Source organism: Phocoena sinus, chromosome 10 (genome assembly GCF_008692025.1).
Source record: "Phocoena sinus isolate mPhoSin1 chromosome 10, mPhoSin1.pri, whole genome shotgun sequence".
NCBI lineage: Eukaryota > Metazoa > Chordata > Mammalia > Artiodactyla > Phocoenidae > Phocoena > Phocoena sinus.
Window position 1 is genome coordinate 73969293 of NC_045772.1, and position 24935 is coordinate 73994227.

The 24935-nt window shown below is 45.1% G+C and overlaps 1 protein-coding gene and 1 pseudogene across 1 annotated transcript in view; both read left to right on the forward strand.

Annotated features, from left to right (window-relative positions):
- The window catches only part of LOC116761197 (centrosomal protein of 78 kDa-like), a 51667-nt gene that overhangs the window by 18534 nt on the left and 8198 nt on the right, over positions 1–24935 (forward strand). Inside the window, exons 2-4 of the mRNA XM_032646957.1 lie at positions 5512–5546; positions 5949–6046; positions 16429–16601. Of these exons, the coding sequence (XP_032502848.1) occupies positions 5512–5546; positions 5949–6046; positions 16429–16601 (306 nt within the window). The remainder of the gene's footprint in view (positions 1–5511; positions 5547–5948; positions 6047–16428; positions 16602–24935) is intronic.
- LOC116761464 lies at positions 11155–11244 on the forward strand (annotated as a pseudogene).

Below are 24935 nucleotides of genomic sequence, written 5' to 3' on the forward strand. Positions count from 1 at the left end.
GAAGAAAGAAGCAAAGAAGGAAAGAAAGGAGGGAGGGAGGGAGGAAGGAAGGAGGGAAAGAAGGAGAAAATGTAGAGAGAATTAGTAGAAGTATGAGGAAAGTAAGGAAAGGAGGAAAGGAAGGAAGGAAGAAAGAAGCAAAGAAGGAAAGAAAGGAGGGAGGAAGGAAGGAGGGAAAGAAGGAGAAAATGTAGAGAGAATTAGTAGAAGTATGAGGAAAGTAAGGAAAGGAGGAAAGGAAGGAAGGAAGAAAGAAGCAAAGAAGGAAAGAAAGGAGGGAGGGAGGGCGGGAGGAAGGAAGTAAGGAGGGAAAGAAGGAGAAAATGTAGAGAATTAGTAGAAGTATGAGGAAAGAAAGAAGGAAAGGAGGAAAGGAAGGAAGAAAGACGCAAAGAAGGAAAGAAAGGGAGGGAGGAAGGAAGGAAGGAGGGAAAGAAGGAAAAAAGAAAGAAAGAAGATACAGTAAAAATAAATTAAAGTATAATATAGTTATTGAACTAAAAAATATTTAGAAAAAAAAAAAAAAAGGGACGGATAGAACCCTAGGACAAATGTTGGAAGCAAAGCTATACAGAGAAAATCTTACACAGAAGCATACACATACACGTTCACAAAAAGAGGCAAAGGGGGAAAAAAATCATAAATCCTGCTCCCAGAGACCACCTCCTAACCTGGGGTGATTCGCTGTCTAAAGGAGGGAAGGAAGGAAGGAAAGAAAGAACGAAGGTAAAGTACAATAAAGTTATTACAATTAAAATTAATTATTAAGAAGAAAAAAAATTTTTTTTTTTTTTTTTTTAAAAACCATGGACGGATAGAGCCCTAGGACAAATGGTGGAAGCAAGAGTATACAGACAAGGTCTCACACAGAAGCATACATGCACACGTTCACAAAAAGAGGAAAAGGGAAAAAAATCACAGATCTCGCTCCTAAATTCCACCTCTTCAATTTGGGATCACTCCCTGTCTATTCAGGTATTCCACAGATGCAGGGCACATCAAGTTGATTGTGGAGCTTCAATCCGCCGCCTCTGCGGCTGCCGGGAGATACCTCCCCCTCTCCTCCCTGCTCTCACAGCTCACAGGAGCTCAGCTTTGTACCCGGCCCTGCCCCTGCGCGCAGGTCGCTGGAGGGCGTCTGTTTTTTGCTCAGACAGGACGGGGTTAAAGGAGCCGCTGATTCGGGAGCTCCGGCTCACTCAGGCCGGGGGTTGGGGGATGGGGGAAGGAGGGCACTGCGTGCGGGGCGGGCCTGCGGCGGCAGAGGCAGCGTGACGTTTGCACCAGCCTGAGACCCGCTGTTCGTACTCCCGGGGAAGTTGTCCCTGGATCCCGGGAACCTGGCAGTGGCGGCCTGCACAAGCTCAGCGGAAGAGGGGCGCGGAGAGTGACCTGTGCTCGCACACAGCCCCCCTGGTGGCGGCAGCAGCAGCCCTACCGTCTCCCGCCCGTCTCTGGGGTCCGCGGTTCTAGCCGCGGCTCGCGCCCGTCTCTGGGGTTCGCGCTTCCAGCCGCGGCTCGCGCCCGTCTCGGGGGCTCGCGCCCGTCTCGGGGGCTCGCGCCCTCAGCCGCGGCTCGCTCCCGTCTCTGGGGTTCGCGCTTTTAGCCGCGGCTCGCGCCCGTCTCTGGAGTTCTTTTAAGCAGCGCTCTTAAACCCCTCTCCTCGCGCACCAGGAAACAAAGAGGGAAGAAAAAGTCTCTTGCCTCTTCGGCAGGTGCAGGCTTTTCCCCGAACTCCCTCCCGGCTAGTCGTGGCGCACCAACCCCTTCAGACTCTGTTCAAGCCGCCAACCCCAGTCCTCTCCCTGCGCTCCGTCCAAAACCGAAACCGAGCCTCAGCTCGCAGCCCCGCCCGCCCCGGCGGGTGAGCAGACAAGCCTCTCGGGTTGGTGAGTGCCGGTCGGCACCGATCGTCTGTGCAGGAATCTCCCCGCTTTGCCCTCCGCACCCGTCGCTGTGCGCTACTCCGCGGTCCCGAAGCTCCCCCCTCCGCCTCCCGCAGTCTCCGCCCGCGGAGGGGCTTCCTAGTGTGTGGAAACTTTTCCTCCTTCACAGCTCCCTCCCGCTGGTGCAGGTGCCGTCCTTATTCTTTTGTCTCTGTTTTTTCTTTTTTTCTTTTGCCGTACCCAGGTACGTGGGGAGTTTCTTGCCTTTTGGGAGCTCTGAGGTCTTCTGCTAGCCTTCAGTAGGTGTTCTGTAGGAGTTGTTCCACGTGTAGATGTATTTCTGGTGTATCCGTGAGGAGGAAGGCGATCTCCACGTCTTACTCTTCCGCCGTCTTCCAACCGATCCCCTGAGGATATTATTAAGAACGATAGAAGATTGTTTTTCTCCTTTGCCTTAAAAAATAAGATTCTGGGCAAAAGGTCACATACCGTAATTCTATTTACAAACGTCCAGAATGGGCAAATCCACAGAAACAGAGAGTGGATTAGTGTTGTCAGGGGCTGGGGAGGGGATTGGGGCGCATCTGCTAATGGGGTGATGGGATGTTCTGGAACTAGATAGAGGGGATGGTTGCCCAGCTTTGAATGTATTAAAACCCACTGAAGTATATACTTGAAGCGGGGGCCCATTCTGTGTGAATTATAGCTCAGTAGTGCTGCTGTTGCAGAGATGAGGCTTAGGACACAAAGGGTGTTTCTGGAGTTGTTTGACGTGTTAGGTTAGGACCGCTGCGCCGTGGGGGCCCCTGTCCTGGGACCTTCCGGGCATCCATGCCCTGGCCCGTAGGGGCTCTGCCTGCATTGCCGTCCTCCACTGTGAAGCGTGGAAATGGCGACCTGGTCTGAGAGGGGCAGTCGCTGCCCCGGGGCAGGGCTGGCAGCTCTGGGCCTGACCATCTCACATCCAGCTTCAGCCTGTGCTCTTCGGGGGCCCTCCTCTCGCTGTGCATCCTCTTTGAGGCCCCTCCTCACCACGATAGGAACCTTCACCGGCGGGGCAGAGGTGCAGTCTAGAGTTACAGACCGTCCACACGATGCGTCGTCCTCACTTGGTTTCTGCGGGGTCTTGGGTTAGCTGGCCGCCAAGACCCCGGCGAAAGGCCAGAGCGACCCCCGACGTGCTCCTCGGGGAAAGTGGCGAGGCCAGCCCACGGGTGCAGTGAGGCCCGGAGAGCGCCGCCGTGGGCGGGAGGGAGGAATGCTGCTCGCCCGCTCCCGGTGGTTGCACGAGTGGTGTTTCCCCATTTTACAGATGGAGACCGAGGCCTGCGGCGATTCAGGGACTCAAAGGCAGACCTGTGGCTTCCAGGCTGCAGGAGCGCCCGGGAGAAGTCCTGGGGCAGGAAGGTCGGAGGCTTCGAGTCCGTCCCGGTCCCTTCCCCGCAGCCCGCTGGGCGGCAGGGCACTGCAGGAACAGGCGCTCCCAGAACCAGCGTGTCCCACGTGGCAGGACAGGGCCCCAGCGCTGTAGGTGGAGCTCTCTGGTAGGTCCCGTGCGTCGGGGAGTCCCGAGGACTGCAGCACCCACCTCCCCTGGTCGCTCCCATCACCGGAGCGGGGAGGGATGGCTCTGAACCCTGTCCCGTTGTCTTTCAGGACGTTTAAACCCCACGATGCCGCTCACGAAATCATTGAGACCATCCAGTGAGTGTGGCGCCTGCTGGCGCGGGGCCTCAGGGTGGGCCAGTCCTGAGTTCCCAGCAGCCCCCCAGCCATGCAGTCCCCCATTCCTCCATGCTGATCTGTGTCAGCAACATCAGCATCGAGGAGGCTTGGGAAGCGGGGCTGTGGGGTCAGGGGTCAAGTCCTCTGAGTGTGACCCAGGACAGGTCTTGGTGCTTCGTGAGCTGGCTTCCTGTGGAAGAGGCTGGAAATCCTGAGTGGCCAGCTTCCCAAGGGACCCCTCCCCTCTCCCCTCATAACCTTGGTTTACTCTTCTCCCGTGGGGTTTGGTGTCACCTTTGGGTTTGGGCCACTCTTCCCTCTGTGAGCCTGCCCTGTGCCATGCAGAGGAGGCCGGGTGCCCGGGAGGCTGACCCGGGCGAGATCTGGGAGGCAGGCCGCCTGCTGTGTTCTAGCGGGCTGTCTCCTCATGTGGGACCTGAGGGTCCGCGACAGCCTCCAGAGTGCCCTCGGGGGCCCATGCACAGAATCCTGTGACCGCTCTTGGCTTTAGAATGTTCCACGTGTGTGACCGTAGCCCTGGCATCTCGCTGCATTGTGCCTTAAAATCCTTAGCTGTGTAGCCACTGCCTGGGCCACACACCATTATATCTGCTTGCACCTGGGGCGGCCGGGCTGGCAGCAGCACAAAAGGCTGTTTGGTACATAAGGTTGGTGCTCCCCCCTCTCTGTCCTGTTCTTCCTGCGAGAGGCGAGCATGTATCAGTTTCTTCTGTATTGTTTCAAATTACATGTATGTATATATTACAGTAGTATATTAGTATAAAATCTATCATAGGGTTCTCCAGAGAAACAGACCCAGTGATGTCTGTGTGTATGAGATTAATTTAAGCAGCTGAGTCACACGACTTCAGGCTGGCCAGACTGAAATATGCAGGACAGGCCAAGAGAGGCAGACCCAGGGAAGGGTTGATGATGTAGCTCAAGTCTAAAGGCAGTCTGGAGGCAGAATTTTATATATACACATACAGATTAATTTCATATAATATAGTACAGAGGGGTCCTGTGTAGTTTACCCAACTTTCTCCAATGGTGATGTCGCACATAACCGTAATAGCAAAACCAGAAAATGGACATCAGCATAATCTACAGATTTTATTCACTGTGCATGTGTGGTCACACGTATGCACGCATGCATTCTTGTAACCTCCACCTCAGACAAGACATAGATCGGTTTCATCATGACAATATTTTTTATCCCTCTTAAATACATAAATACAGATATCCTGGAGATGGCAAGTGTTGTGAACTTAGGGAAGTAGTGTACTAAGGTATTCATCAGAGAAGAGCTGGTGTCCAGTCTAGGTTGTCATCATCACTTCCTGATGTGAATCCCAAATTACTCCTTTGGTTTTTTTTCTAGTGTTAACAAATCCCTGACATGAGGTGGATCTTTGACTTTACGTAGCATCACTAGATGACCTGTAGTGTGCAGACATGTGCCGGGCCAGCTCCTGGGCCTCTCTTTGTTTTGAGCATGGTGGGACATCAACACCAGACTGAAGGTTGCCTAGATCTCCCCTAAACCGAGATTAACCCCCAAACCCTGTTTTTAACCACATCAAATGTATTTATTTAATACTTTGACTCACACTTTTTTTTTTTTTTTTTTTTTTTTTTTTTTTGTGGAACACGGGCCTCTCTCTGCTGTGGCCTCTCCCATTGCGGAGCACAGGCTCTGGATGCGCAGGCTCAGCAGCCATGGCTCACGGGCCCAGCCGCTTCGCGGCATGTGGGATCTTCCCAGACCGGGGCACGAACCCGCATCCCCTGCATCGGCATGTGGACTCTCAACCACTGCGCCACCAGGGAAGCCCTTTGCTTTTGGTTTTGATCTTCTTTTGAAATATTGTTTTTCTCTTTTTCCCTTCTCTCCACATAGGAAGAAAAGAGACGTAGAGTTACATCCAGAGAAGGGTAAGATTCATAAAGCTTTTTGTTCTGTGCAATATGTAATCTTGATGACTGAAATTACTTTTCTGAAATCTTTTAAAAAGAAGAACTTTATGGTGAGTTGCCAGGGTGACCATAGATAGCTTAAGGATGCTGGGTTTGCAGTCAGGTTATTAACCTTGTGATTCAGGTAGAATTCTCTTGCAAAGAGTGAATTGGGGGCAACTGGCAGTTATCAGAACTAGATCTAAAGGTTGTATTAAATATTAAATCTTGAGGTAAGCTGTGCCTTTTAGGGCTCCTGAGATGAAGATTGATTTTTGGGGGGGGGGGGGGGTGTAGGTAGGAAGGAAGACCTTTTGAAAACTGCCTCCACGGGAGGAGTCTGTGAAAGTCATCCTTAGGGTGTGTGATTTTACTTGACAGGGTTGCTGGACCGCTCCCTGCAGAAGAACCGGGAAGAGTAAGATCAGGAACACACATGGAAGAAGAAGAAAGAGATGATAAAGTCTGGTCACCCCCAGGTTTGTCACTTGCACTTTAATCTCAGAACCCATTTGGTTCTAGGAAGGGGGCTTAGGGTGTGGGGCAGTGTGTAGGAAGAGAATGACTTTCACTAATGATCAAAATGACCTTGGATTTAGCTAAAATGCTCTTCAAACTCATTTTTCTGCTGGTTCTCTATGTGGAAGGTGTGTTACGTGGCTCTGGTGATAGTAAATCAGTGGTAGGCCTGGAAGTCATCTGGACCTCTGCTACTTGATCAGTCAGTCACAGAGCTTCAGTCTGTCCCCTCTCCTGCCTGTCTCCTGCCCATGAGGTCTTTGTGAAGATCTCATTTTCAAACACAGTAGGTGCTAAAGTGCTCTAGTATCATCCAGGTATAAAGTTGCATTCTTAACTGAGATCAGACCAGTTCTTTCCCCAGACCTCCAGCTCCTTTGTAAAATCAGAGTTTCAGGTTCTATGAAATACAGATGTACCCATTGAACCCCCATGGGAGGGGGTAGGAGAAGGGATTGGGGATCTGATAGTGGAAGCTTTACCATTAGACAGCACTGCCCCATATGACAAAGGGCTAACATTGGTCGGGCACAGGTGGTAGAACAATATCACGTCCCTTTTGGTTTTATTAAGATGTTGCTTAGAAGTTTCAGCTCAGCAGAGGGGCAGCACCCTGGGCGGGGACTGGGCCTCCACCATCTATGGCTCCTCCCCTCCAGCACCGAGGCTAGGTACTCAGTTCCCAGCAGCCCAGAGGGCAGGAACAGAGCTCTGCCAGGCTGGCCTTCTCAGAGGGCAAGTGTAAGCAGCACAGCCAGGAATGTGAGCAACAGGCTTTGCTGGGTTGTCGGGAAGGAGGGCGACGTCTGGCTTGGCATGGCTGGAGTCAGCGCTAGCCTCCCCTCAGCCATGGGCACTGGGCCCCCGGTCTCAGGCTCACACAGGCCTCCAAAGCCCTTCCCTCGGGATGGCGCCCAGACCCTCCACCCAGCTCACCCTCCCGCCCCAAACACCAGCAGGTCAAGCACCACTCAGAGAAGGGGGCCTTTAAAGGGCTTTAGAAAATCTTAGAATTCCGGATATGGAAACTACTGTGTTTCACTTCTGGCTGAGAGCTCTACTCCCAGAGCACAGGATGGCCCAGGGGGGCGAGATGGAAGGGTCTTGTTGTGACACTCCCAGGCACTGCTGGCCTTTTTAGTCACATGCCCGCATTCCTTGGAAATATATTTCATTAACAGCCAAACAGAACATCCTGAGAAAAGGGTGGAATTATTGGTTCGTTTCAACACTTAGGAACACCGTGTGTGTATTTCGTCTGCTCTCTGTGATGCGCTGGAACTTAACCTTTGGGCAAAATGTGCCTCAGCTGTCCAGGGCACCCGACACACTTGGCAACTCTGCCTGACCCGTGAGCGCCCTGGGCCCCAGGGACAGGGTCCCTCCTTCCTGACCACCCCCTCGTGGGAGTGCTGAGGCTGGTCAGCCCCCAGCCCTGGGGGCTCAGCTTCCCCTCGGAAGTAACTGCGAGTCAAGCTCCCCACCGACCCCCTCCCCGCTGGTCTCCCTCCCGCCAGGGCCGCTTCGTGCGCGGTTCCGGTGGGACCCTCCTCAGGGGGTAGGTGTCGGGGAAGCCCCGAGGTGGGCCCCTTCCTGCACTCTCACGACTCGGTGCTGCTCCAGGTGGAGCCCGCGGCCGGGGGAAGGGGGGGTGGGGGTGGGCAAGAGACGCGACGGGGGTGGGAAGGAGACGGGGCCACGGGAAGCACACCCCAGGCCGGCCGGGGCGCAGAGGCAGGAGGCCGCGAGGAGGGCCGGCGCAAAGCCTGTGCCTCCGCCCTGCCCTGGCTCGAGCGGCCTTGAGACCTCCCTGCCGGCCCCTGGGCTCGGGGTGGGTGACGGGCACGCCGAAGCCATCCGGAGAGGCCGGCCCAGGGCTTGTGCCTGTTCCCAGCGTGGGGCGAGCACCGGAGCGTGAGGGTGTGGAGCTGTCCGGCCGCAGGTCACAGGCTTTGCCTGTTGGAAGGGAGGGCTGCGATGGGGCTGTGCCGATGGAAGGGGAGGATGGAGCCGCCCACAGTCCCCGTTTGCCAGGCAGAGCTTCATCGCGGACCCTGTTCTCAGCAGCCGTGCGCAGCAGGGACACCCAGGCCTGGGGAGTCTGCGCCCCACCCAGGGCCGCTGGGTTCCTGCGTGGCAGCCCCTCCCAGCATCTCCTGCTGAGAAACCTCCGGAGACCATGCTCCTTCCCCCGAGCCCACTGCCCCGCTGCAGAGCCCAAGGGGGCTGGGGGCTTCACCCCAAAGTTGAGGAAGCCACACCTGGGGGCAGGGACACAAGCGGGGGTCCCACCTTCCCTGCAGGAGCAGACCCTGCGGAGGGTCTATCTTTTGGAAATAAATTTAGACTAACAGGTTTTACACACAGAATCTTAGAGCTGGGAAAAGTCCTTTGTGTCATTCATGTAGCTTCATAAGCTTTTTTTTTTTAAATGAGAGGATGGATTTCCTTGAGCAAGAGTGAATTTCTAGGAATGGGTCCTTGGTTACCAAAGATTGTTTTCGGGAAGAAAGATGAATCTATTCTATGAATGCCTTATAGAACTTATTCTATATTGTAGTTCTCTCTGGAAACACATGTACCGTTGAGCTTTGTAACAGCCCTTAACATCCTCAAGAGAAGCTCTCATTTCCCCATTAGTACTTGTTATAGACTGAATATTTGGGTCCCCCCAGCATTCACATGTTGACACCCTACCTCCAATGTGATGGTATTAGAAGGTGGTCTTTTGGGATTTGATGAGCTCATCGGGATGGAGCCCTCATGATGAGATTCTTATCCTTGTGAGAGTCATGAGAGAGCTGGCTTTTTCTCTCTGCTCTCTGCCCTGTGAGGACACAATGAGAAGTGGACAGTCTGCAACCCGGAAGAGAGTCCTCACCAGAAGGCGATGATCCTGGCACCTAGATCTCAGACTTCCAGCCTCCAGGACTGAGAAATACATTTCTGTTGTTTACAAGCCCCCACCCCGCCCCGTTTATGGTACTTTGTGACAGCAACCCAAACTGACTTAGCACTCTTTTCTTCAAGTACATCGAAGAATTTGTGGAGCCCATCCATTTTATGATACAGTTTCCCAAATAACCAGTGTTCTCTCTATACACTGATTTGTCAGCTTTTTTTATTTATCAAAATTTTTATTTAAAAAGCTTCCATATTTTTTCCTAATAAATTGTTTCCAATCCAAGTTGTCACTGTAATGGTTCTATGATATTAATAATTTGAGCCCTAATACCCTGCTTAAAATAATCATTCGGGGCTTCCCTGGTGGCGCAGTGGTTTAGAGTCCGCCTGCTGATGCAGGGGACACGGGTTCGTGCCCTGGTCGGGGAAGATCCCACATGCCGCGGAGCGGCTGGGCCCGTGAGCCATGGCCGCTGAGCCTGCGCGTCCGGAGCCTGTGCTCCGCGGCGGGAGAGGCCACGGCGGCGAGAGGCCCGCGTACCGGAAAAAAAAAAAAAAAAAAAAAAAAAAAAAAAAATTCGTGTTATGAATAAGTTCAGGGTTCAAATGCAAACGTTTTAAAAGGATATACTGTGTAAAACATCTATGTCATCCCTCTGAAGGAAAGAAGGAGGGAAGAAAGGAAGGGAAGAAGGAAAAATCATTGAATTTGCCCTCAGTTTAGCTGCCACTTCATAAGGGAAGCCCTTTCCGACTCCAGACCCCCAGGCATCACAAATAAGCTCTCATGGGACCCTGTCCATAGTGTTGCACATCATGTTTCCTGAAAAGCTGCTTCTGAGACAAGGACAGATTTTCAGGAAGTTTCTTGGGGTGTGTTTTTGGGGATAAACATAGAATTACCATATGACTCAGCAATTCCACTCCTAAATTATTGAAAACAAGCACTCAAATCTATGTACACACGTTTATAGCAGCACTATACACAATAGAAAAATCATGGAAATAACCCAAATGTCCATCATTGGATGAATGAATAAACAAATTGTGGTATATACATACAGTGGAATAGTAATTCAGTCATAAAAAGGAATGGAGCCATTAAATATGTTACACGGCCAAAAACATTTTTTTAAGGAATGTAATACTAATACATATTACAGTGTGGATGACTCTCACGAACATCATGCTAAGTTGAAGATGCCAGACACAAAGATCATACACTATATGATTCCATTTATCTGAAATAACCAGAATAAGTAAATCCATAGAGAAAGAAAGCAGATTGGTGGTCTCCAGGGCCTGGTAGAGAGAGCGAAGTAGTATCTTCTCAGTGGGTCCATAGTTTCCTTTTGGGATGATAAAAATGTCTGGGGGAAAAATTTTTTTAATTGGAAAATGATTGATTAAAAACAAGTCTGTGGGGCATTTCTTGTTACTGCCTTTCCCAATTTTACAGTAAATGGTCAAGTACACAGTAAATGATCAAGTACAGCAGCCATGGTTTGAGAAAGAAATGATGACCAGGGCTCAGAACACTCACTCGGGGACGAGCGTGAGGGTCACCCCACGAAGTAAGCCATCCATTTTAGCAGAGATATTATCCAAGGATGAGGGGAATTGAGAATGGATAGCACAGGAGGGAGACAATGGCTATCAGTTGTGGCCTTGAGGCCACCTACAGTAACAGGCTATAGTTCGACCCGTTGACCCTCCTTTCACTAGTAGTTCATCTCAGCTCACCCTCTCCCCTAAAAATGATCCATGGAAACTATGAAAGAGTTGTTTCCAGAACTTATGCAAAGACGTTGATTCAAGTAAAGGCAACAAAAACAAAAGTAAACAAGTGGAGCTACATCCAACTAAAAAGCACAACAAAGGAAACCAACAACAAAATGAAAACGCAGCCTACAAAATGGGAGAAAATTTTTACCAATCATATATCCTATAAGGGGTTAGTATTCAAATTATATGAAGAACTCATACAAAAAAATAGAAAAAATATCCAACAAAAAAATGGGCAGAGGATCTGAATAGACATTTTTACAAAGAAGATACAGAGATAGTTAAATAGGCACCTAAAATCACTAATCAGCAGAGAAATCAAACCACATAGATGTCACCTCATTCACGTTGGAATGGCTAATATCAAAAAGACGGGAACGTGCTCACTTCAGCAGCACATATACTAAAATTGGAACGATACAGAGAAGATTAGCATGGCCCCTGCGCAAGGATGACACGCAAATTCGTGCAGCCGCATAGCACAGGGAGATCAGCTCGGTGCTTTGTGACCACCTAGAGGGGTGGGATAGGGAGGGTGGGAGGGTGGGAGACTCAAGAGGGAAGAGCTATGGGAACATATGTATATGTATAACTGAGTCACTTTGTTATAAAGCAGAAACTAACACAGCATTGTAAAGCAATTATATTCCAATAAAGATGTTAAAAAAAAACAGACAGGAACTAACAAGTGTTGGCAAGGGTGTGGAGGAAAGGGAAGCCTTGGACACTGTTGGTAGGAATGTAAATTGTTGCATCCAGTATGGAAAACAGTATGAAGGTCCTCAAAAATTTAAAAATAGAACTATCATACGATCCAGCAATTCCACTAGTTGGTATTTGTATGAAGGAAACAGAAACTATTACTTCAAAATGAAATCTGTACCCCCATATTCATTGCAGCATTATTTACAGTAGCCAGCACTTGGAAACCCCTGTGTTCATCGATGGATAAATGGATAAAGGACATTTGGCATATATATATGCCAAATTATTTATATATATATATATATATATATATATATATATATATATATAATTCAGCCATGAGAAAGAAGCAAATCCTGCCATTTGTGACAACATGAATGGACCATCAGGGTGTTATGCTAGGTAAAATATGTCGGAAAGAGAAAGAAAAATCCTGTATGATCTCACTTTATATGGAATTTTTTAAAAAGCTCATAGAGGCAGGGCGTGGAGGGTGGGTTAAATGGGTAAAGGTGGTCAATATGTACAAACTGCCAGTGATAAATAAGTCTTGGGGATGTGACTATGGTTAATAATACCGTATTGCATATTTAAAGTTTGCTAAGAGAGTAGATCTTAAAAGTCCTCATCATAAGAAAAAAAGATTTCTACCATGTATGGTAATTTGGATGTTAACTAGACGTACTGTGGTGATCATTTTTTTAATTGAAGTATAGTTGATTTACAGTATTATATTGTAATAACAATATATTAGAACCCAATGATTCAATATTTTTATAGATTATACTCCATTTAAAGTTATTATAAAACATTGGCTATCCTTATAGCTTATTTATTTTATGCATAGTAGTTTGTGCCTCTTCATCCCCTCCCCTCCCCCCATCTTGTCCCTCCCCCCTTCTCTCTACCCACTGGTAACCACTGCGTTGATGTCTACATCTGTGCATTCATTTCCTTTCTGTTACATTTATTGTTTATTTTTTAGATTCCACATGCGAGCCGTATTTGTCTTTCTGTTTGACTTATTTCACTAAGCATAATAGTGTTGCAGCAAAAATAGAAATGAAGTTTTTCCTCTCCTGAAAATAAGGAAAGTAAAGGGCACAGTGAACAGGCTAGAGAAGACACATAAACTGGCCTGAAAGGGTTAATCGATCCTAGTTTTATTTAAACTGTTACTAATCTGCAGTGTCTGTAACTAGATGTATGTTTCACAAAGCTAAATTACATCCTGTTCCTATCACTCCCTAGCTGTCAATGTAAATTACATCCTGCATCTGGTGCTTAAGCTCCCTGCACTGTCTTGTAGCAAATCACCCTGTGTAGCTGTTTGCATTTCAGGAAGCAGATGGCAGGCAGATAAGGCAGAGGCAAATGAACCCAATTACCGGTCCGCGGGACCCAGTTACCAGACTGCCTGACACCAGCGATGCCGGTTTTGAAATAATGCAAGAAGAAGAATGCAGGACCTTTACCACTTTGACCCTGATTACCACTCCCTGGACTGTGATGGCCGCCCAAAGGGCCGGGAGGCCAGCCGGGGCTTCCAGGCGTGTGTGGGCATCATGTGTGCAGCCAGCATCCCCGAGGCCTCGCTTGGCTCATCATCACTGAGTGAAGGTGCACTGCGACAGTGCGGCTGACTTTCTTCTGGCACTGTGAGGACCTGTGTGCATTGCAGGATTCGGTGCCTCTGCCTGCCGTGGGCGCCTCCCTAAGGGAGGGCCTGCTGGGCTTCAACGACCACCGCCTGCGTGGGGTGGACGGGGCACCGCCCCTGAGCACCCTCTGCCCCCAGTCTGTATCCAGAGCTTCTTCGAGCCATGGCTTGGCGAGACGGGTTTGTACTTTCCGCTTGCAGGGGCTCTCGTGTCGGCGCTGTGAAGCGGAGTTTTAGATGGTACAAGGTGGAGGGTGGGCACTAGAACCGGTGCCCAGTGCCGGGGTGTGCGTGCACTAGACGGGGCGTGCAGCCTACGACTCCTGCTGGCTCGGTGACCCCGGCCGAGTGCCTTAAGGCTTCTAGGTCTCTGTGTTCTCATCTGTAGCATGGGCTTAACAGGACTCACTCTCTATGGCGGTTACAAGGTCACACTCTGTTAAAGCTTGTAGACTCTACAATGTAGAACACTTAGCACACTTTGGAGCATCGTTCATTGTTCACAGATATTACCTGGCCTGTTGAATGACTGCCTGGTACACGCCAAAGCAATTAGGAAATTGATATATACCAGCTTCATTTCCTTTTCATTAAAACGGGGCTCAGGAAAAAAAAAAGTTTTTTTCAATAGTCCTATCATATAGTGGAAAGAGCACTGGTGTGAAGGCAGCTTAGGGTTTGAATTCCAGAGTTTATGCTCTCTGTGGCCTGGGCAGGTTTCTTTTGCACTACAATCCCCACACTTACAAAGTGACATTAAAAACCACCCTTTCTGTGGGTTCTTAGAATTAATTACGCAGGTTATGTGTGTAAAGTATCCTGGCACTTGAATGAGTGGTCAGAACCAAGGGCTGCTGGAGAGGATGCTTCTGCCCTAGGTAATCTCCCCTTCTACTGGGCGGCAAGTAAACATAAGCACAGTAGTCCGTGCTCTGGAAGAAGTGGGTTCTGGTGCTACAGAGCACAGAATCTTTTTTTTTTTTAATTTAATTTTTATTTTATATTGGAGCATAGTTGATTTACAATATTGTGTTAGTTTCAGGTGTACAGCAAAGTGATTCCGTTATACATATATCCATTCTTTTTCAGATTCTTTTCCCATACAGGTTGTTACAGGATATGGAGTAGAGTTCCTTGTGCTATGCAGTAGGTCCTTGTTGATTATTTATTTTATATAGAGTCGTGTGTATATGTTAATCCCAAACTCCTAATGTATCCCTCCCCACTACCTTTCCCCTTTGCAGAGCACAGAATCTTGGAAGGGAAAGTTCAGGGTAGGCTTCTTGGAGGAGGTGCCATCCTTTCTAAGGATATGTAGAAGCTCCTGGGGTGGCAGGAGGGAGCAGTGTGTGTCAGAGTTGGAGAAATATAAGAAAATATGGCAAAACTAAGATACAGGACTGGAACTCAGGGTTTGGGAAAGAAATGAGAGTTGATACTGGAAACCTAGTGGGGCCCAACAGAAAGGGGCCTTGTTTGTCCTGTCAGAAGTTTAGATGTTTACCCTGAAGGCTGTGGGAAACCCTAAAGAACAGTGAGATGGACTTCTGACTTAGAGACTCACTCAGACCTCCATGTGGAAGGCACTTGATAGGGTGCAGGGTGAATTGTAATCTAAGGGTCCCACTTAAGTTATAAAAGCTTGAACTGGATTTTGCTGATCCGAGAGAGAATGGGTGGGGCCTGGTGACCAGTTAGAAAAGGAAGGGCAGCAAGTGTGGGTGACAGTTTACAGCTGTTTTTGTGAGATACAGAGCACAGTAGGAAGGGATTGGGGTTGGGGAGAGGATCTTACTTCATCTTCAGTGCTTTAGAGGGGCCTGGTAGATGGGTCTGGGCCCAAGGTACAGATCTGGGCTTTTTGGGAGGACAGGTATTTGCAGGCATTGGAGATACTTAGGTTACCCACAAGAAGAGCCAAAGAATCATAGGTCTGAGGGCTTTTTAAGTGGGTATATTGAGGATGTTTATAAGCTGAAAGAAAGTAGCCAGCAGAGAAAGGGTGTTAAGATCTAAGAGAGGAAATGATTGTTCAATTGTTTTCAAAAAGCTGAATACTTATCGTGAGCCTGGCCCTTTTCTAGGATCTGGGGTTCACACCATGTGTTATCTCTTCTGCAAGGACAGTTCAACTCATCCCCTGGTGAAGAGAAATCAAATTTTTCTTTGCATCCCATTCAGGTGTAGGAACTGTTTCGTACCTCTGAAGGGACTTTACTTAACCAGAGTAATAAGTTAGAAATCAAAAGAAATTAGAGCTGGAAGGGACCTTAAAGGCCACTGTACTTAATTTTGCCTAATATTTTACATTGATTGTAAGAAAAATTTATTGCAGAGCCCATTCTCTTCAGAGTTCCTTCACTGAACTTTCTTCATGTCTTGCATCCAGGGGGGCTAGCTTGTAGATTTTGGCCTGCTCCTAAATTTGCTTCTCCATCCACATTGCATTTTGCCCAGACTATGGCAGAAGCTCCTGGGTGGTTTCGCAGCCCCTGGACTCAGTTCCTCTAAATTCATCTGCCTACTGTGGTTGAGTGATCTTCTAACATGAAAAGATACGCCTAAAATAATGCTGCTAATGGCTTGCCCACACAGAGTTAGTGCATACTAGCCGCCCAGCGTGTACTCTGCCCAGATGCATGTAGTCTGAACTGTGCTCTACCAAGCCTCCTGGGGCTCTTTGGCCCTGAGGAAGGGGAGATTTTTGTGATCACTCCCTTTATCGAACTGGTCCTTCAGCAGCGGGGTGCCTTTTGCTAATCAGCGGAGGCACCCTTACTCAGCCAGTGGTAGTCCCGGGCCTCATCACCTGTGGGATACAAGCCATGCTCTCTCCCAGGCTTGATTCGACCAACATCTCTATTTTCTGTCCCTTCTCACACTTGGACCCCTGGCCTTTAGTCATCCCCACCTGCAGTATTTACAGTGCCCAGCAGGAGTCAGGCTTGAGTGTCTTTGCACAGGTGCTCCCTTTGCAGTTAATGCACCTCCTCCTCCAACTCTGCATAGCCTCGATTGTACTTTTCTCGATTGTACTTCAGGGTTATCATGAAGCCGTCACTTAGACATAACTTTTTGCCTCCGTAGGAACATCTGTGCATAAAGGTTATGGTTCTTTATGTGATTGAAATTTTGAGTTTATACATGTCCCTCCTTAATGAGGCTTTAAGGGCAGGAGTCGTTTCTAATCCTTAGCACAGAGCAGATGCTTTTTTTTCTTTTTAGATGCTTTTTAACGGTGATAAATGTATGGTTTAAATCACTCATTTTACAATAATTTTTCTGTAGGTTCTGACAGAAATAAAGTTTCCAGAAGTTGTGTTCCTGCAATAAGAAATAAAGATGTGACCTTCCAGTTGTGTAAAGCTCTTAGACGCTGTGTAAGTGCGTCGGGTGCGCTAAGGAACCTGGAGCTAAGTGGGCTAGTTGTGAGAGAGAGAGACGTAACTATGTTAACAAAGGTAAGCCTTCATTGTGTCCTGCCAACATTTGATAGTTGCTTTTGGGGCAAACTAAAGGGGTAAAATTTTAGACTGTTCCTCCCCGTTAAAGGGATTGAATAAATCGGCCACTTTGGGGCACCTGTGTCTTGCAAATTGTCCAATTGGAGATGGAGGTTTAGAAAGTGAGTTTCAGTCTTGTTTAAGTCTCTTCCCATCAGACTGGTCTCGTGATTTCCTACACACCATGTTACTTCTTGTCTACCTTTTCTTGGTGTTGTTCATGCCTGGGTTGTCTCCTGTACCTGCTCAAACCTTGGTCCATTCTCATTTGTACCATGGATATTGGTATGGATACATGTACCATGGATACATGTCATGCTGGGTATTGTCAGAATTAATATTACTTAAGTTTGTGTTAAGCCACAAACCACATGTTTTGTATATTTTCTGTTTTTTGTGTTTGTTTATATTTTTATGGTTTCTCTTCAAGAAATATTACGGGAAGGGAAATAGCAAGATGTAAAGAGCAAAAAAGTCATCATGATCTTTAAATTGTTAGAACATGTATCTGCAATCATAATTATAATGCACTGTGGTATGTGTTAAAATAGGAAATATATGTAATGTCCTGTAGGAGCAGCAAATTCAGTGGTGTTGGTGAGGGTGTGTCATGGAAGTAATCACAAAGCAGGTGACTCTTGATTGGGGTCCTGAAACAGTGTGTGTTCCCTGTGTCCAGTAGTGGTCTGGAGGGGTCAAGAAGCCCCTGTTGAGGGAACAGAGGGTTTGAGGTCCTCTCTCTTCTATTGCTCTAGTATACTGCATAACAGCTAATAAAATACTGGGTTTATAGTTGACATTTAAGTCGCTGATTGATCATCAAGATTGGCATGTATCATTGGAAATGAAAATCGGAAGAGTCTTATGCTTTTTAGGTTTTTCTTTTTTTTCCCTTTGTCTCAAAAGTATGTAGTACTTTACTGAGTGGTTGGGAATAAAGTTTGCAGTATTCAGTGTATTCAATTTTAGTACCTAAATAGAATTAAACTGTTGCTGTAAACTGGAATAACACTTTGTTACTGACAAGTTTTAGAATGCATCAGTTCATCAATTACCTGTTTGGGAAGATTGCAGTTAATGATTTTAAGAATGTGGCTATAAACCTCCAATTGACTGAAGAAAAGCAAATAAATCAAGATTGACAAATGTATAGGCTCTTCATCTTATTGTGTGTGTGTGTTTTTATTTTCCTTTTAGTTATTTGTCAAGGTATAAAGAACTCTGTCACTCTTAACAGTAAACTTCACAGGGTATAATCTGACATGGCAGGGAGCAGATCACATGGCCTAGAGCTTAAAGGTGATTTTATGTTTAAACTTTCATGAAAACATGTGATTGAAGCACATTAACATACTGATACAGATGGCAGTTAATTTTTGTCTTTTAATACATGTGAGCGCAGCTTCTGTTTTGAAAGAATCTGACCAAATGGTAATGTGAATTGCTGTTGCATAAAAGAATAGTGTTGAATCCCCAGTCTTTGCACTTGAGTTTAACAACTTTGTGGTTTTCTGTCTTCTTCCTGAGACAGTTAATCTCAGGTCCATCCTCCACAGAGTGGTAAATTAGAGAACGATTAATATCACCATTTACAGAAGTGAGACTGAAATCTCAACCATCCTGAACATAGGAACTGAAGGGGCCTCTCAGCAGTTCAGAGAGTTATTACCAAGCTAGTTAGCTGAATTCTGTTCAGTTTTCTCCGTAGCAGAGCCTTCCAGGTCCTTCTTTTGAGCTTATTTATTTTTATACACAATTCTGTATGGATATTGTACACAATAGTAAATAGTGCATTAACTGGGTTTAACTGGTGATGTATTTACATCAAGATCTAACTTCGTTTTGTTGATATCTTTTTAGGGGCTTTCCATTCATCAGAGCTCGTGATGTATGTAATCAGTTGCTGGTGTGTAGCTATCATATTTATGATATATAGGGCTTGAATTGGCAAAGGTGAATGGTCATTCTTCTTGCTTTTTAAACTGACAGAGCCTTACAAGAAGCATTTCCCTCTCTGAAATAAATCCATGTAAAACATGTTTGGTCGCTTTCCCAATGCAACTGTGTAGTTGTGTGGATTTGGCACACAACTGGCAGCCTTGTGGTTGTCTGTAAACAAGGAAGCCTGTTCTCCAGTCCGCAAATCAGCTGTTAGCCAGTGAAACAAACTTGACTGCCATTTCTGACCCCTCACATGGAGCTGTCATACTCAAGAATGTTCATATGTTTTCAAGAAAAGTTGTTTGTGGGCTATATGTACAAATTCCTGATCTGAAAGCCAATATAAAGCAACATCTCCCAAACCTCTGCTCTCTCACCAAGGCCACACACATTTCCTCGCTTCTGGCCTCATGGCAAGCTAATACTGTCCGTATCAGATTCTCCTTCCCAGTGGTTCTGGGAGACTGCATAGTTGCTCTGTGAGAGGCACCTCTGCTGAGGTTGAGAGAAGAGCATCTTGGGTGTCAGTCCTGCCCTTGCATGCCCAGAGAGAAGGGTGTGCACCTCGTTCTCCTGTTGGGATTTTCCTATGCTGCAGATTTGCAGCTTGTTGTCGAAATGATGTCCTAGTTACTTGTCTTCTGTGTAGTTACATAATCCCAGCACACTTCTTTATGATCTGTAGACTTTTATGGGGTTGTGGCCAGATCAGGTTTTAAATGTTTGGAAATGTCCAATTGAACAACATTGCAGTGGCAGTGAAGCTTGACAGGAGAATTGTATTACTGTTACCCTAGTTTTGGCTTAAGGGTGATGAGAAGATGAAATTTTTGATGGGTCAGTTTTAGTTATGTATGTGTAAGTGATTTACTTTTTTAAATTCTAACATCTGTTATACACAGCTTAGATATGTTGACTTTCTGATTATTCTTCTGATTCTTTATCAGTCCCTTTACTGATGTATTTTCCTCCAAAAAACTACATTTTCTTCCAGACTGTTTTTGTCTGATAGTGAAAAATAAATTTTTCATTTGCAGTCTAAAGTTGATCTGAGAAAAAATGGTTACCTTGGATCTTCCCTTGGCTTCTGTGAAAGAAACTTAATAAAATAATATGGGCAATTCCCATTACTAATCCTAACCATGTACAACAGAGGTCTGTACAGTAACATAGCAAAAATATGTTACTGTACTTTTAATTAGTCATTGCCTGTTTTAGACTAAGGAGCAGGGAGAGACGTTTATAAATAATGATACCTCAGATCACTTTTGTTAAATGTCCTCTAATATTTGCATATTTGGTATCTGGCTTGTGTTGTCTTTTATACAATCTTGTCTTCTTTCTTTGCACTGTAGTTTAACAACTCTGTGGTTTCCTATCTTCTTCTTGGGACACTCAGGTCCATCAGAATTTCCTGTGACTGTGACATTAGAGAGTCCTTCCTCCTCAGAAATCGAAGAGGTCAATGATTCCTCAGAAAGTGTTCAGGAAGAGCCAGAGAAAATCAGTTTGAAACAAGAAGCATTGCTGGGACAAAGGTATCACTTTAAAGCTATAGAGAAGATTATTTTTCAAACGGAAGCCTGATTGCAACATGGCACAGCTTGTGTGAGGGTTCTGTTTTCTCCTCCCATCTGCATTGTATCCCCTTGACTGGTTAAGCTTAGACCAAGGTGAATGGTGGACATTTGAACTCTAAGAAATAAAAATCAAAACATGTCGTTAGTAATATATTTTCCTTTCCTTAGAACCTTCGTATATTAGATTTAGGGAGAACCTTAGTGATCATACGATAAAGAAATTGAGTTCTGAATGAATGTAGTCAGCTGATTCAGTGCTCTTGTTTTACAGATGAGAAAATTGACAGTTCTAGTTGAACTCTCTTTTTACAAGAGGAAAATATGGCCTCATTTTAAATAAAAATAAAGTTGAAAAAAGTTTTCATGTTGATATTCTCCTTTCCTAAAATAAAAAATATCAAGAAGCTACATCCTATTACCAAATAAACCTGACCTCGAATGTCATTCCATACTTCTGTTTGTATGGACAGAAAAGAAAAATTGATTTTCGTAAGAAATTTTTGCACCTCAAAAATAATATATTTATTTTATTTCAACTTTAATGAAGAGCTGAATATTTCTAGTAAATATAGGAACACCATTTGGGGGGGACCTTGTCTTTGTGCTACAAAGTCCATGTTTAATTTTTAAAAATCATTTAATATGATTTTCTTTTCATATGAAACATGACTGGTTTCAGAACTAATTATCCCATTATTGTAGGACTATGGAAATTAACTCTTCGATTTTCAAAAGAGAAAGTTAGATTTTTATTTTTTTAATTAAAATTAATGATAATATAGAGAAATTTTAAGAAAAAAACTTAGAAAATTATGAAATGTTAGAGTAGGAGAAATCTATAGTTCATGTAGAGTTACCCTCTTTCATTTTATAAATGAGCACCTACAATTTGTAGCACGTAAGTGGTTTATTAGTAAATGGCAGAGTAAGACAAGACCCTAGAGCATCTGATCCGCATTCCTTGTCATTTTAGGTGTGTTGTATTCATTTCCTTCATGAGTAGACCAGGAGATTGTATTTTTAATAGTAATGATAGACACTGGGGAAGACCAAGAAGTTTACACACTGGGACCACAGAATAGCAGATTCAAAATGCACTGAGAACCCTTTCAGCTCTTCTCCGTTTTGACAAGACACTACAAGGATGGTATCAAAGTGTTTAAGTATATAAGCCCACAACAATCAAGAGATTTCAACACAGTTTTGAAAGACGGAAGACAAGTGGAAGAGTGTGAAACTGAGGCAGTAGAACAGAGGAAAAGCATCAACTAGAATATGCACAGGGACCACCTGCAACTGAGGAGGATTCTGACCCCAACTGCAGAAGTAGCCCAATGCTCAGATGCGCATGTAGGAGAGAGGGTGGAGTTAGTTAAAAGTGTGACTGAAATAGGGGAGCTCATTGAAGGGTTGTGTTTGGAGGAGTGGACTCCCAGCCCCGCCCTCACATTCCTGAAATGAGATGCTTTCATTTTGAAAACAGTGAAACTGGCTAGAACTAGGGCAGCTTGTGTGAGTTTTCACACCCTAGAAAATTGTGTTTGCGGGGGATCCTATTACAGTTACTCCCGGCTTCTTCCTGCATAAGAAACCAATCAATCGTTGACTTCAGGGAGCTTTCTGCACTCATTCTTAAATAGAAAATAACTGTCATTTGCCTGATAGTTGAGTAAAGCTTACAACATGAGAGAGGGGGACAAAGTGTGAAAACATATCCTGGTAGGACCGGGGACAATTTAGGGAACAAAATAATTTAAGAAAAAACCCTAATTAGTATTCTGAGGGAGATTTAAAAAGGGCCAGCAACTATAAAATAAGACTAGGATGTTAATTAAAAAGAGAATGGTCAGAAAGCAAGAGAGGTCTCTTGGAAATGAAAATATTGTTGCTGAAATAACTTCAGTAGGAATTTAAAAAAATTCTCATTATATAAAAAAGAAAGACACAATGGAAAATGTGATAGCAATATGTTAGAGAGGCTGCATCTGGGAGATGCAACATGTAACTATTAGAAACTCCAGACCCAGAAAAAAAATGGAGGGAAGCTGTCAAAGGGCAACAAAATTCCCCACAGCTGAAAGTAGACATCAGGCCTCTGATTGAAAATAGTTACTCAAGTTTTGAGCAAGATGAACAAGAATAGACTCATACCTAGGCACCCTTCATTATGAAACTTTAAAATACTGAAAAAAATAAATTAACATAGAATAAAATACTGACAGGATACATCCATTCCAGACAGAAAAATACTGGTCACCTAAAAAAAAAAAAGTTAAAATCTGACTTTATCATACTTGTCATCAGCACCATGGATCCTGGAAGGCATTAGAAAGATACCTCCAAAGTTTTTCAGGCACATAATTTTCACCCTAGGGGTTTGTATCCAGCCAAACTATCAGTCATAAGTGGAGACTGAAGAAGATATTTTGTACAGAAAGAAATTTGAAAAATTGACCTCCTGTGCTACACCTTAAGCTTTTTATAGAAATAATCCAGCAAAATGAGGCAATAAACCAAGAAGGAAGGTAATAGGGGATTCAGTGCAGAGAGCAGCTAGTCTAGATTGAAGAGGCTTCTATTGATTGTGTGATTCAGAGCTTGGAAACACCTTGAGGCATATCGTACTTACTAGGTATTAGGTACTGTTGGAAGGGAAGAGGGAGAGGAAGAGAAGGAACTTGAACTCCAGAGGAAAAAAGACTATACTGATATAAACCTGAAGCAAACTAAGCTATGGTTGATTTTTAACCTACTATTGGTGAGGAAGAGAAGAATCCACTTAAACTTGACACTATAGATGTCCCCCTTTTTGGCGACACACGGGGGTAATGACCACCTATCTAATTTGTTGTCCAAACCAGAACTTGTCCAAACTCCTTACACTTCAATAGTGTAAGGAGGCGCTCTAATGCTGTAACATCAGGACAACAGGTATAAACTGGAACATCCCAAGGCGGCTTGGGGTGTGTGGTCAGCCTGCACAAGGGCAGTGACACTGACACAGTATGGAACGAGGTGTAGTCTATACACAGAGACAGTACATCTGCAGTGGGCAATATTAATTTCATTGTAATAAAGGCAATACTGTCTTGGTTTGCAGCTTTTATTGTCAACTTGCATGTAATAACAAAAAACTAACCTAAAGTATACTTAGTATGTATTTGCATTAACTTGGTATGTACTGAAATGTACTAGTATGTACTTAGTATATATTAGGCTTTAAGTGTTTTTGCATATATTAACTCATTTAATCCTCTGAATAGCCTTATGAGGTTGGTGCTAATATCATTCCAACTTTTGTGAAAAGGAAGCTAAGACAGGGAAGGAACTTGCCGAGGCTGTACCTAATTTAGGGTTGGATCAAAGCTTTGAGTTTAGGCTCTCTGCCTGTTGTCTTAAACCTTACTCCCTACTGACTCTCAAATAACAGAAGACTTAACTGCACATAGAACAGAATATAAATTTCAACTTTGACAATGTAAAAGCTAGGTCTGGAAGGGAGACAGGAAGTAGAAAAAAGGGAAGATGGTATGAATGTCCTCATTTTACATAGCGTGACGTTGAGAGAGTTTATAGTTGATCAACAATGTAGGTTTTTAAGTATATCACTACAAGTCAAAGAGATCATGAGCAGTGGAAGAACTAATGATGACATAACTTTACTGAGCAGTGTGGACATAGGAAGAGTGTAAAGGAACTAAACCCTTACTTAAAAAACTAAACCCTTACTTAAAATAGAAAATGAACAGATAATGCCTCCAATTTAGTCAGAAAATGGTCATGTAAGAGTATTACTTGGAGAAGAATTCAAAATAACAATAGTTGGACCTCCCTGGAATCTGCCTGCTAAGGCAGGGGACACGTGCTCGAGCCCTGATCCGGGAAGATCCCGCATGCCGCGGAGCAACGAAGCCTGTGCACCACAACTACGGAGCCTGCGCTCTGGAGCCTGCACTCTAGATCCTGTGAGCTGCAACTACTGAGCCCACGTGCCGCAACTACTGAAGCCCACCTGCCTAGATCCTGTGCTCCACGACAAGAGAAGCCACTGCAATGAAGAGTAGCCCCCGCTCACTGCAACTAGAGAAAGCCTGCATGCAGCAACAAAGACCCAACTTAGCCAAAAATAAATAAATAATAATAATAAAAAATGACAATAGTTGACGTAAACCTCATAAAAAAGGAAATCCAAACAGCCAGTAAACACAGAAAAGTGTAGGACTTCATTAAGTAATAAAAGTGAGTGAAAACCAGTGAAACTACATGCCAATCAGTTTGACAGATACATAAATAAAGTGTGGTAGTATCAGGTATTGTAGACCTGGAGTACTATGGGAATCTTCTACCCTGCTTATACTGGAGTATAAATCAACACAACTACTTTGGAAAGCATTTAGCACTCTCCATCAACTGAAGGTATATAAATATCCTGTGAGCCAGCAGCCCTCACCCCTGCCCTGTGTAAATGCACCAGAATAACCGGTACAGCAGGATTCCTGTCCATGATTTGCATTAGCACAAACTGAAAACAAACTAAATGTCCATTAAGAGTCAAAAATTAAATAAATTATGTGTATTCGTACAGTGGGAAAACTATCAAGCAATAAAATTGAACGAACTAGAGCTACAGGCTGCAATGTGGATGAATTTTTTAAACCAATGTTGAGTGAAAGAAATATAGAAAAGACTTCATATACTATGATCCTCTACATAAAGTTAGATGTTGACAAAACTAAACTCTTTTGTTAGGGATGCATGCAGGTTAAAGGAA